The sequence below is a fragment of the Antennarius striatus genome, chromosome 6 (genome assembly GCF_040054535.1).
Source record: "Antennarius striatus isolate MH-2024 chromosome 6, ASM4005453v1, whole genome shotgun sequence".
Taxonomy (NCBI): domain Eukaryota; kingdom Metazoa; phylum Chordata; class Actinopteri; order Lophiiformes; family Antennariidae; genus Antennarius; species Antennarius striatus.
In genome coordinates, this window is record NC_090781.1 from 2,072,393 (window position 1) to 2,085,000 (window position 12,608).

The window sequence follows — 12,608 nt, forward strand, 5'->3', positions numbered from 1 at the left end:
TGCTTCCAGTCTTCAAATGAAGCCGTCAGAGGATCAAGTTTTACGGGTCGAATAACCCGGCGTGAAAAAAATCAACCCAACACAATTTGAAACGACTGACACAGTGCCAGACAAATTTACATGCTTTATTTCAGGTTTAATTTACATTCCCTGCTTCATTTATTTGAAGATTGCTTTAACATATGATGTCCTGTAAGTGTGTGTGTCTATGTATAGATAAATACAGTTCATATTTGGAGTTCACATTTGGAATCTGTTTTTTCTTTCTATCCAGTTAATTTCTCTGCACTCTGATTAATGTTGCTGAAGTTATTTAACTATCGGTTTGAAGGGAATGTAAGACATAGAAGAGAAGAATGGCATATGATTATTTGAAGAATCAAGACACGAGGGAAATACTGAATGTCAAGTAAATACCCCAAATCAAATCCATCAATGAATACAATAGCTGTAGACATGGAAGCTATCTTGTGTGTGAGGTCAACACCTGGATCTCTACACAATCACAGAGGTCAGACTGACGTCACCCTCAATCTCCAGCATGGTGATTTGACAGAGGGGAGTGAAGCGATGTCTAAAGTTGTGTTGCTGCTTTCCATTGGCCACAATCCTGAAGAACTGACTCTCACAGCAGATGGTCAGCTGAGAAAGAAAGACGTCCAATGTTAAACAAACACACTGGGAGTTACCGAGACCCTGCTGTGCACATCAGGGCTTTAAGACAGGTTGTACCGTGAAAGGCAGTCCCCTCTGGAACGGCATCCCTCCACCTCGCTCCTCCATTCCCCACTGCTCCCACTTCTTCTCATTTCGAACCACAATGTTCTCGTTGAACCGCGGATTGTAATGCAGAGCGATGCCTGACTGGTGGCAAAGATTCACGTTGAACCTGACAAGGAAAGCAGAGGAAGGGATGACCACCTCACGAACCTGAGACCACTTACTCAATCGAGAACATTTCTACTCAGATCTCAACTACAACCCTCAGCTCTGAGTCATAAAGTTGTTCAATTCATCTGGTCACACCTCGTGGCAGTGGGGAGGACGGCCCCCTGGATGGTGATGGTCCTACCAGGGCTGAGTCCACCACTGATCACACTCTTGTATGGGACAGCCTGTACAGAGACACAGTGGAAGAACGTATTATACATACATCTAGTTTGATCTGGAAGGGGCTCATGGAATAATTCTACTGTTCCATCAAATCAAAGGAATTGGCCAGAAAAGCACAATTGATAAAAACACTGTGGTTCACGTGAAAAGGGAAGTGCACCAATATCTACTCACTGTTCACTGGAGATGTCCACAAACATTTCTGCTCTGGTATTCTAACAGCTAAAGTGTCAAAATGAGACCTTACAGTTCAACGACATCTAATCCAACTTTTGATTTCAGAACATGAAGGCCTGGTTCCAACCCTTGCTTATAGACCCACAGCTCAGTCGTCATATGTTGGAGTTCACCCCGGTGACGAGAGGGTCGCACCCCTGCCCCTACGGGTTGGGGGCAGGTGTCTTATTATTGTTTCGGCCTAAAGGTCAAACAGCAGTGCGAATACCCGGCCTGGGAAGTCCCTGGGCAGGGTACTAATAGTGCCCCCACCAGGGGCTCCATTTCCATCTTGGGGACTTCAATGCTCACAAATGCAATAACAGTGAGATCTGGAAAGGGGTGATTGGGATGAACGGCCACCTCGATCTGAACTCGAGTGGTGTTCTGTTATTGGACTCCTGTGCTAGTCACAGTTTGTTCATAACAAACACCTTGTTCCACCTGGTTGAACAAGGTGTTTGATATCAACAGTGTACATGGCGCCAGGACACCCTAGGCCAGAGGTCAGTGATCAAATTTGTTGTTGCATCATCAGAGCTCCGCCTGCATGTGTTGGACGCTCGTATGAAGAAAGGGGCAGAGCTGTCGACCAATCACCACCTGGTGGTGCACTGGATCCGCTAGCAGAGGCGGGGACAGACTCGGCAGGCCCAGAAGTAACGGATGCCGCCAACCTGAAGAAGGAGTCTTATCAAGTCTTATGTAATCGTGGGACTTCAGGGACAACTGACAGGTACTGGCAGGCCACGTGTACTGATGCACCAATGATCAAAAAACTTGGGTTTGGGAGACGTTCGGGCAGGCCATAGAGAAGAACTGCTGAATGATGTTCCTTTGCATCTTTTATAATACCTGACACATTAAAGAAGAGAGAGAACTGTGCTTTAAGAGGAATTCCACGTATACTCCCTGCTCTTCTGTTTCTAATTTCCCCGAGGGGATTAATAAAGTATATCTTCTTCTTCTTCTAAGCTTGTGTTCAATCATTAGAATCTATTAAAACATATTGGGAGGATTGCCCTGGCTGATACACACCGGCATTGCAGGAGGAAAACCTGGCTGCGAGGGGAAACCAGGCTGTGATGGGAATCCAGGGAATCCAGGATGAGAAGGAAAACCAGGCTGTGAGGGGAATCCAGGGTATCCAGGATGAGAAGGAAAACCAGGCTGTGAGGGGAATCCAGGGTATCCAGGTTGTGAGGGGAATCCGGGCTGTGAAGGTAAGTAAAACAAAAGGAAAGTCCTTCATTTGATGTTCTTCCTTCGTAGTTCTGCTGGACTGTCACGAGTGCTTTGACATTGAGTACAAGAGCAGAAGCATCGCCAATGGTTCTGGTGCCGTCCTCACCATCGGATTCTGGAAGGCGATGTTGGATATTTCAACACTTCCTCCAACTGTTATGGTGTCCACCTGCTGAAACGGGATGCGGTGTCGATACTCCATAGTGTGGCAACCATTGATGCTCATCTGAGAGAAAATGTAGTTTAATTTACAAGGATTTACTGCTTCATTACTGCCCTTTCAAAGCATGTATTACCCCACCATTCAAAAACACACAAATACTGGCCTTTAGAAACTAGGACAACACACTTTAGGCTACGCAATGTAACTCCTGTTTTAATACTTTCTGCTGCCACTCCTTCAGCACTCCAGAAGGAGTGGCAGTAGAAACAATCATCATCAGTATCTGTTATTCCTGACAGCTAACCATACAAGTTTGACCATCAGTCGGCAGGGAACCAGTGGTTATCATATGTATTCTTAATTAAAACATGTGTAGAAATAATCTACTAAGGGACTGAAAACTTCCTCTGGTCAGACGGAATAGTGTCATTTAATATTGATAGGTAGAGCATTAAAGCTTGAGAGAGGCCATTATATTATTGTTTAACAAATACATACTCTGCTTGATCATGGTGATAATTATTCATTGTAGTTAGTAAAAACTATCAAGAGATTAGTAAATTAAGTCAATTACAATCTGTGTGACATTCTGTAGTTGGATACACTACTAACTATCCACACCTGGAAGGATTCCCGAGAGACAGTGATGAGCAGGGTGAAAGGAACTCCAGCAGGAAACAGATTACAGTGGTTCCTCTCTTCAGTTCCCCAACTGCCGTGCTGGAAGGTGTTGAGGACCACGTAACCAGGGTGACTGTCGTAACGTGGGTTCAAGTGCAGAGCTACGTCAGCATTGTTCCTCGAACCATGCTGTAAATTTATATTGAACCTGCAAGACAACAGATTATGATGAGACACTGATATGATGGTAGAAAGTGTCTACGATCTTCTTTTTGTAGTAGTTTGTACTACCCTGTAGCAACTATCTACACACTGTGGTGAACACATCCATCCATCAAGCCAGCCATCTTCAACCACTAATCCTGGGCAGGTTTCAGACCCAATTATGCTTGAACTCCTCCACTTGGACCAAAGACTCCCCACCAATCTAGACAGGGCAGACTACCTTTTTTCCGGTCAAGAACCATGGCCTTGGTTTTTGGAAGTGCTGATCCTCATCCCACTCACTTTGCACTCAGACAAAACCCACCCCAGTACACTCTGAATGTCCAGGTTTAATGAGGCCAACGAGTCTGACTTACTGACGGAAATGCGAACTGAATTCTGGCTTTAGTTATTCAGGGACCGGACAGCCCTCAGCAAAGGACGCTGAACCCCACACTCTCGGAGCACTCCCCACAAGAAGCTACGGTATACACAGTCGAATGCCTTCTCTAGATCCACAAAGCACATAGGGACTGGTTTGGCAAACTCCCAGGAACTCGATGGAGAGTGTAGAGCTGGTCCAGTCTTCCTCGACTGGGATGAAAACTGCATTGTTCCTCCTGAATCCAAGGTTCAATTATCGGTCTAATTCCCCTCTCCAGTACCTTAGAATAGACTTTGTTGGGGAGGAGGAGTGTGTTACCCCACTCCCTGATAACCGCCTCAGTGAGTTCAGTTCAGCTGATGGATGAGTCAATCTCTAACCTCTACTTCCTCCATAGAAGAACTGGTAGCAGGATTAGTCATTAGCTTGACGGCATCCCTTACTTCCTACATCCACCACTGGGTTCAATGTTCTTAACCTCCTACGGGATCTGGGAGAAGCTCCACTGGAGGTGGGAGTTAAAGACCTCACTGACAGAGGGTTCCACCACATTCCCAAGAGACTCTCAACACACGTTTGGTCCTGCCAAGTCAGCAGATCCAACTCATCAACAAGTGGTTATCAGTTGACAGCTGTGCCCCTCTCTCCACCCGAGTGTCCAATACACGCGGTCGGAGGTCAGATGATACAACAACGAAGACGATCATTGACCTCTGGCCGAGGGTGTCCTGATGGCATGTGCACTTAAAGACAGGAATAGGGTCGAGCCCCGCACTGCTCCCGTCTACCTTGCACCCATCCCATATGTACCCTCAGCAGGTGGTGAATTCACCAGAGGTTGGGCCACCATACCACGCGGTGTCACGGTCGTTGATTTTGTTTTTCTAATTGGTGACTTTGAACTGTTTTAGTCTATCCGTCAACCATTTGCCAAGTGAGACCCTACCAGGAGCATAACGTTTCCAACAGCATAGCTCTTGGGGTCAGTTGGGCACACAAAGTCCCCCACCACGATAAGGTGGCAGTTTCAGGGGGGGAAAATAATTTTTACCAAGTAAAACCAAATATTTCAGGAAAGAAAAAAGTATTGTTTTATTCATTCATTCATTTTCAATACCCACTTCTTCCGCCGTCACAGGTCGCGGGGTTGTTGGAGCCTATCTTAGCGGACAGGCCGTGAGGCAGGTTATACTCCGGGCGCGACGCCAGTGCTCCACAGAACCAAAAAAGTATTTTGATGACTTGCTAATTTACAGACTTATGGTGTTGTTGGTTCTCTGTTTTGAGTGGGAGTTAAAGTCTCGGGAACTATATTTTAGACGTAACGTGATGCAAGCAGGAGTCTGACCTGTCAGGGTGAGGCAGGACTTTTCCACTGATGCTGATGGACTTCCCCTCCTGCAGACCACCATGGATGGATCCGGTGAAAGGGATTCTCTAGAGGGCAAAAAAAGTCTTTTCATGCCCAGTTGATAATATGTATTACTAGTTTTACTAGTATAGTAACAAATTGATAGACAAGGTTACTATAATAAATCAAGTATTAACTCCGTCGGCTCGTCACAAAGTTTGATTTACATTATCTGGAAAATGTGATAAATCATATAAAAATGATCAAATATTCTCATTTTTGTTATATGAGCTGGTATATAAGATATAAGCAGACAGCAGCAAACAGGAGGTAAAGCTACATGCTACAGTAGCTACAGTGGATCATCAACACTGACTCTGAGTCTTGTTGTTGATGATCGTAAAAACTGGTGGAGAGTTCCTTGAAGTGTTTTCTTCTTCTTCTTCTCCTAAAGGATTAAATTATAGGATTAAAGTTCAACGTAAACTAATCTGGATTTAAACGATCACGTGAATCAGGACTGATGCTTAATAGACATAAAGATATTGGAACTATATGTACGTATTTTAATATGATTACATGTTTATTATTCTGTTTTACTGTACAGTCGAGTGAAATGACATCAACTTGTTTCCGTAAATCTTTTAAAACAACGTATAATTGAGAATGACTGAACTCTAACCAGCCTGTACCTGTATTTTATTTTGTCTTGTTTTTATGTTGTCAGGTTGTCCTCCAGTAGGAACTAAATGATGTAGGAACCAATGTTGTCCTCCAGTAGGAACTAAATGATGTAGGAACCAATGTTGTCCTCCTGTAGGAACTAAATGATGTAGGAACCAATGTTGTCCTCCAGTAGGAACTAAATGATGTAGGAACCAATGTTGTCCTCCAGTAGGAACTAAATGATGTAGGAACCAATGTTGTCCTCCAGTAGGAACTAAATGATGTAGGAACCAATGTTGTCCTCCAGTAGGAACTAAATGATGTAGGAACCAATGTTGTCCTCCTGTAGGAACTAAATGATGTAGGAACCAATGTTGTCCTCCAGTAGGAACTAAATGATGTAGGAACCAATGTTGTCCTCCAGTAGGAACTAAATGATGTAGGAACCAATGTTGTCCTCCAGTAGGAACTAAATGATGTAGGAACCAATGTTGTCCTCCTGTAGGAACTAAATGATGTAGGAACCAATGTTGTCCTCCTGTAGGAACTAAATGATGTAGGAACCAATGTTGTCCTCCTGTAGGAACTAAATGATGTAGGAACCAATGTTGTCCTCCTGTAGGAACTAAATGATGTAGGAACCAATGTTGTCCTCCTGTAGGAACTAAATGATGTAGGAACCAATGTTGTCCTCCTGTAGGAACTAAATGATGTAGGAACCAATGTTGTCCTCCAGTAGGAACTACATGATGTAGGAACCAATGTTGTCCTCCTGTAGGAACTAAATGATGTAGGAACCAATGTTGTCCTCCTGTAGGAACTAAATGATGTAGGAACCAATGTTGTCCTCCTGTAGGAACTAAATGATGTAGGAACCAATGTTGTCCTCCTGTAGGAACTAAATGATGTAGGAACCAATGTTGTCCTCCTGTAGGAACTAAATGATGTAGGAACCAATGTTGTCCTCCAGTAGGAACTAAATGATGTAGGAACCAATGTTGTCCTCCAGTAGGAACTAAATGATGTAGGAACCAATGTTGTCCTCCAGTAGGAACTAAATGATGTAGGAACCAATGTTGTCCTCCTGTAGGAACTAAATGATGTAGGAACCAATGTTGTCCTCCTGTAGGAACTAAATGATGTAGGAACCAATGTTGTCCTCCTGTAGGAACTAAATGATGTAGGAACCAATGTTGTCCTCCTGTAGGAACTAAATGATGTAGGAACCAATGTTGTCCTCCTGTAGGAACTAAATGATGTAGGAACCAATGTTGTCCTCCTGTAGGAACTAAATGATGTAGGAACCAATGTTGTCCTCCAGTAGGAACTACATGATGTAGGAACCAATGTTGTCCTCCTGTAGGAACTAAATGATGTAGGAACCAATGTTGTCCTCCTGTAGGAACTAAATGATGTAGGAACCAATGTTGTCCTCCTGTAGGAACTAAATGATGTAGGAACCAATGTCCTCCTGTAGGAACTAAATGATGTAGGAACCAATGTTGTCCTCCAGTAGGAACTAAATGATGTAGGAACCAATGTTGTCCTCCTGTAGGAACTAAATGATGTAGGAACCAATGTTGTCCTCCTGTAGGAACTAAATGATGTAGGAACCAATGTTGTCCTCCAGTAGGAACTAAATGATGTAGGAACCAATGTTGTCCTCCTGTAGGAACTAAATGATGTAGGAACCAATGTTGTCCTCCTGTAGGAACTAAATGATGTAGGAACCAATGTTGTCCTCCAGTAGGAACTACATGATGTAGGAACCCATGTTGTCCTCCTGTAGGAACTAAATGATGTAGGAACCAATGTTGTCCTCCTGTAGGAACTAAATGATGTAGGAACCAATGTTGTCCTCCTGTAGGAACTAAATGATGTAGGAACCAATGTTGTCCTCCTGTAGGAACTAAATGATGTAGGAACCAATGTCCTCCTGTAGGAACTAAATGATGTAGGAACCAATGTTGTCCTCCTGTAGGAACTAAATGATGTAGGAACCAATGTTGTCCTCCTGTAGGAACTAAATGATGTAGGAACCAATGTTGTCCTCCAGTAGGAACTAAATGATGTAGGAACCAATGTCTATCACGGTTCATTGCGTCAGCGGTATAGATCTGAAAACAGGGGTCCACAGAGAGGAAGCAGGTGGTCGTTTCCACGGAGCACCGGTTCTTAAAAAAGGTTTCAGATCCCGTGAGAAAGAAATCCGTATCCACCAGGTGAAGGAGACAGTGTCTCTACATCAACCAAACATTTCTGAAGATCTGCCACGTTTTCGCATCCATGAAGTCAATGTCAGAAATGTGTGTGTCCTGTCTCTTCTACCGAGTCTCCAGCCGTCATGGTGACGCTGGTTCGGCTCTAGAACAGGTTACTGATCTGACTCTTCTGGAAGCTTCACCAAGTTTCCTCTTTTCTGTTCTGTTCTCAGTTTCTACCAGCGTCACTTCCTTTCTGAGGTGAAGCAACAATGAGGTTCAACACTGAGGACAACTGGAACGAAATTCAGTCTGTCGTCTCTTCATGGGCTCGTTTTATTCTCCTTTTAAAGTTAAAAAACGACCATTTTCCACATAAACTAACATCATTTGATACGTGGTAAAGTTCAAAACTCATCTCTGCCGTTTCCTCTCTTTTATGACTCTTTTTCTCTCTGACTCATTTCTGGACTCAGACTCAGGAACAGGAGAGTTCATGTCAGGTCACCAACGGGCAGAACGCATTTTAATTCTGACGCAGAACGGATTTTAATTCTGACGCAGAACGGATTTTAATTCTGACGCAGAACGGATTTTAATTCTGACGCAGAGCAAATAAACAACAAAGATGACGCTGAATTCACGAACGCGACTTGAGAACAGATCAAATAAAGAGAACGACCCAGCAGTCCGGTTCGGATCGGTTCTGTCAGCTTTGAGATCTCCGCGCGTCGGAATGCGTAAAAGTCGTGCGTAAAAGTCGGTGGAAGCCGTCGGTCGGTACCGTCCAGCCGTCGGTCGGTACCGTCCAGCCGTCGGTCGGTACCGTCCAGCCGTCATCACATCCGGGCCACCTACCGGGTTATAAAACGGTGACTGCTGATGGAAAGCCATGGTCCGGTTCGGCTCCTCTGAAGCTGTGAGAGCTTAAGTTTCGTCCTGTCACGAGTTTATCTGAAACAAGTTTCGTTTTGATTGCAGTGGGCGGGGCTTAAGTGACGTCAGCTCCATCGTTGATGACCAGTGGGTCGGTCTGGTCGAACTGGCTGGTCGGAGGTTCTGTTCTACTGTACGTACAATTCTGGGGGGGGGGGTTGTAAAAGCTGGTGGAGGAGTGTGTTCTGTGTCACACAGAGACCCAAACACAGACAAAGGAATCAAACAACATGTGTGTGTGTGTGTGTGTGTGTGTGTGTGTGTGTGTGTGTGTGTGTGTGTGTGTGTGTGTGTGTGTGTGTGTGTGTGTGTGTGTGTGTGTGTGACAGACTAATCATTTACAGATGAGCTCCAGCTCTGAGCAGATTTAAAGGGGCCATCCTAGAACCATCCGGACCGATCACACACACACACACACACACACACACACACACACACACACACACACACACACTGGTGTGAATCCATGTGAACACGTTTCTGTCCGTGTTAGCTGGTCTCAGCCACACGGAACATGTGTGCGTTCTGGGTTTGGGTTCTTTGGAGTTTCTCGTGAAGAACCTTCAGGTTCCCCAGAATCGCAGGTCCGATCAGCTTGAGCAGAGTTTCCTGGCACAGCAGGAGGATGACACAACAGGAAGTGAATCTCGTGGGCGTGGTGATGTGAAGTGACATGTTTGGGCGAACACAGCTGTAAAGCAGGTCAAAGAGAACACCAGGAACAGGAGAACCCAGATGAAGCCCGCAATGAAAGAATATCATGAACAAGTCCAGAACAATCCACAAGGAACCGAGAAAAACAGTCTGAATGAAAACGTGTTGCTTTCACCTTTGACCTAAGGAGACACACCAATAAACTGCTGGTGGAAGATTAACAAGGTTGAGGCGGAACAAATCAGTAACTAAGACAGGACTTAGTTAGAACCCCTCCACCAACCAGAAGGCAGCTGGCAGTGTCACACTTTAAGGTATAAATCATCCACACCCCCACAGCCCACATCCGAGCTTTTATTTTGTAGAGACCTTGGACTAAATGTGAGGTCAAAGTTGAAACGACATCTACTTCCACATCATCTGCTTTCCTGGTTTCTACATTCTTCTGCTTTGGGTTTGGATGAGAGGAGAAGGAACGTTAGTCTTCATGACAGTCACAGATGACTGATGGCGCCTTGAGGTGGACACCAACCAGACGGGCCTCACAGGTGTGATCTGAGGTCATGGGACCACAAGACTGAAGTTGCGCTGCAACTAAACATCCTCAGAATTTGAGACGCCACCAGCTGAACTGGTTTGAAGAAACATTTCTGTTCCTCTAAATATTTCCTGAGTTGTTCCGCATTAGAGAACAATGACATTAAACTTGATTCACGGAGCACTGACCACACCTCCGTCACAGCAGGTGGTATTCAAAATCAAACATACGTCCACCTCCAGTGACGTATGGAAACAACAGCCGGGTAGAGACCAGTCTCAGCAAAGACAACGATTATCAGATTACTGCTACAGGCGATGGATTGAGATGGAAAATTGTTCTCACCTGTCAAAACCTCAAGACTCCACAGGAGTCATGAACGTTTAAATTACCTTAAATAATAAGATAGTTTGTCGCAATATATTATTATATTATTATCTATGAATGATATTATTCTGTGAGTTGAATTTATTTATTGGACAAAGAACACACCAAGTTTCTGGTGATCAGCTTTAATATGTTAAGATAACAGAAGGTAATAAAATATGAACACATTCTTTACAGGTTGATCCCCACCCTAAAAGCACACAAACAACCCCACTAATCCACCAGCGACCGTTTCCAGAGTGTCTACAATCTCTACAAAAATAGAACTCTAACATGATTTAAAGTGAAAAACTTGTACAAACACGTGTATTAAATTAACCCCCCACCACTGGAAATACAGTACATAGAGAAGATCTTTGTCTGACAGAGCACCACTCTGTCTGCACAATTCACATACATTCAGTGGGCAAAATATTGCACTCCTGCCCAAGAAAACATAACACCCCCCCCCATGAAACACACACACACACACACACACACACACACACACACACACACACACACACACACACACACACACACACGCACACACACACACACACACACACTGCAGTGTGCATCTGATGATCATGATCCCACAGTCTTCAGCAGCTGAAAGGAAGGAGGAGGAAGAAACAAGACCAAACCGATGGGGGGGGACACAACAGGGACACACAGAATGGAGGGACACACAGAATGGAGGGACACACAGAATGGAGGGACACACAGAATGGAGGGACACACAGAATGGAGGGACACAAAGAATGGAGGGACACAAAGAATGGAGGGACACACAGAATGGAGGGACACAAAGAATGGAGGGACACACAGAATGGAGGGACACACAGAATGGAGGGACACACAGAAGAGACACTTGGAAATACCAGAAAGAACATGAGTGGTGATTGTAACACAAGTAAAGTTTGTGAAGAGGTGTTGACGTACATCACCATAGCAACCGGAGAGCATCGAGTGTGTGAGTCTAGATCTGGTCTAGAATCAGTAGAGTGTTCACATCCCAAGAGGGCATGGATCTCAGAGGACAGCGTCACCACGTTCACATTGGATGGAGGAACCAAACGTCATGAGATCCCTTTGGGAATGTTGGAGTCTGTGCTGCCGTCAGCTGGCGGGTCCTGGACCAGGACCACAGCTTCCGTTGCTATGATACGTACTCAGGTGACTTCCAGTGTCCAGGGTGGGACAGCCGTCGGTTCAGTTTGGGGAGTCTCTCCAGCAGTCCGGCCACCTGAGAGAACGTGGGCCTGTCGTCGGCTTCGAGGGCCCAGCAGGCGGACAGGACCTCCTGTTGGGGCGATGACAGGAACCAGTTGATCACACTGACTAGTGACTGACTGGCTCCACGACCAGCATCTGTCTGATGTCTACTGGGAAAACCCAACGCGCCAGTCCCACTATTAAAGCTTCAAAAACCAGAGTCCACAAGAACCTCAGAAGACCAACCCTCTACCAGCACTTGTTGATAAAAGCATTGTGATGTCAGAACGCTATCCGGACCAACACGTGGGCAAACGACGGGAAGAACACGTCATGATTTACTGGATCGGTAACAAAGGGATAGATCTATGGATTTCTCTTGTGTTGTTCAAGGTGGAGGTTTTATATTTTACTATATTTACCATTTTTGCGTAGACTACTAAGGGCTTTCTGCACAAAAAATGTGGGGGTGAGGCTTGAGCCACATGGAACCATTGAATCCAAGTCCAGGGTTGTGTCCAAGAGAAGACTCAGGATGCCGCCTGATTTGAGTGTTTGGAGTTGAGATTAGCGTTTAATTTAGTAAAGGACTGTTGGGTGGAGTTAGCATCGCCTCCTTGTTGAACATTAAGGCCCACAGACAGAATGCTGGCTCTTTCCTGTTCAACTGCGACAATGACTGTTCATAAATCAGAGCCATGCAGCAAACTCACCATCACCTCCTTCCCCAG

The 12,608-nt window shown here is 45.0% G+C and overlaps 2 protein-coding genes across 5 annotated transcripts in view; both read right to left on the minus strand.

Annotated features, from left to right (window-relative positions):
* Window positions 1–111: 111 nt before the first annotated feature.
* Window positions 112–9,181, minus strand: LOC137596345 (galectin-9-like). The gene is made up of 8 exons (XM_068316761.1): window positions 9,024–9,181; window positions 5,296–5,384; window positions 3,359–3,566; window positions 2,681–2,800; window positions 2,368–2,544; window positions 1,027–1,115; window positions 733–889; window positions 112–642 (listed from the first exon to the last, which is right to left on the minus strand). The coding sequence occupies exons 1-8, from the start codon at window positions 9,057–9,059 to the stop codon at window positions 496–498; spliced, it is 1,023 nt and encodes a 340-aa protein (XP_068172862.1). The 5' UTR covers window positions 9,060–9,181; the 3' UTR covers window positions 112–495.
* Window positions 9,182–10,777: 1,596 nt separating this feature from the next.
* Window positions 10,778–12,608, minus strand: part of LOC137596873 (kinase suppressor of Ras 1-like) — a 15,250-nt gene continuing 13,419 nt past the window's right edge. For 3 of the 4 annotated variants that reach the window (XM_068317657.1, XM_068317656.1, XM_068317659.1), the window contains exons 17-18: window positions 12,591–12,608; window positions 10,779–11,965 (exon numbers count right to left, since the gene is read on the minus strand). The exon at window positions 12,591–12,608 is cut by the window's right edge and continues 118 nt beyond it. In XM_068317657.1, the coding sequence (XP_068173758.1) occupies window positions 11,822–11,965; window positions 12,591–12,608 (162 nt within the window). In that variant the 3' untranslated portion in view covers window positions 10,779–11,821. Of the gene's footprint in view, window positions 11,966–12,590 lie in introns of all 4 variants that reach the window. The other variant, XM_068317658.1, reaches the window with a different exon arrangement.

Coding starts and splice junctions, on each gene's coding strand:
- LOC137596345 (XM_068316761.1), bottom strand. CDS start 9,059: ATGGCTTTCCATCAGCAGTCACCGTTTTATAACCCG. Junction 5,385..9,023: donor AGTCACCGTTTTATAACCCG/GTAGGTGGCCCG, acceptor TTTGCCCTCTAG/AGAATCCCTTTCACCGGATC. Junction 3,567..5,295: donor GTCCTGCCTCACCCTGACAG/GTCAGACTCCTG, acceptor GTTGTCTTGCAG/GTTCAATATAAATTTACAGC.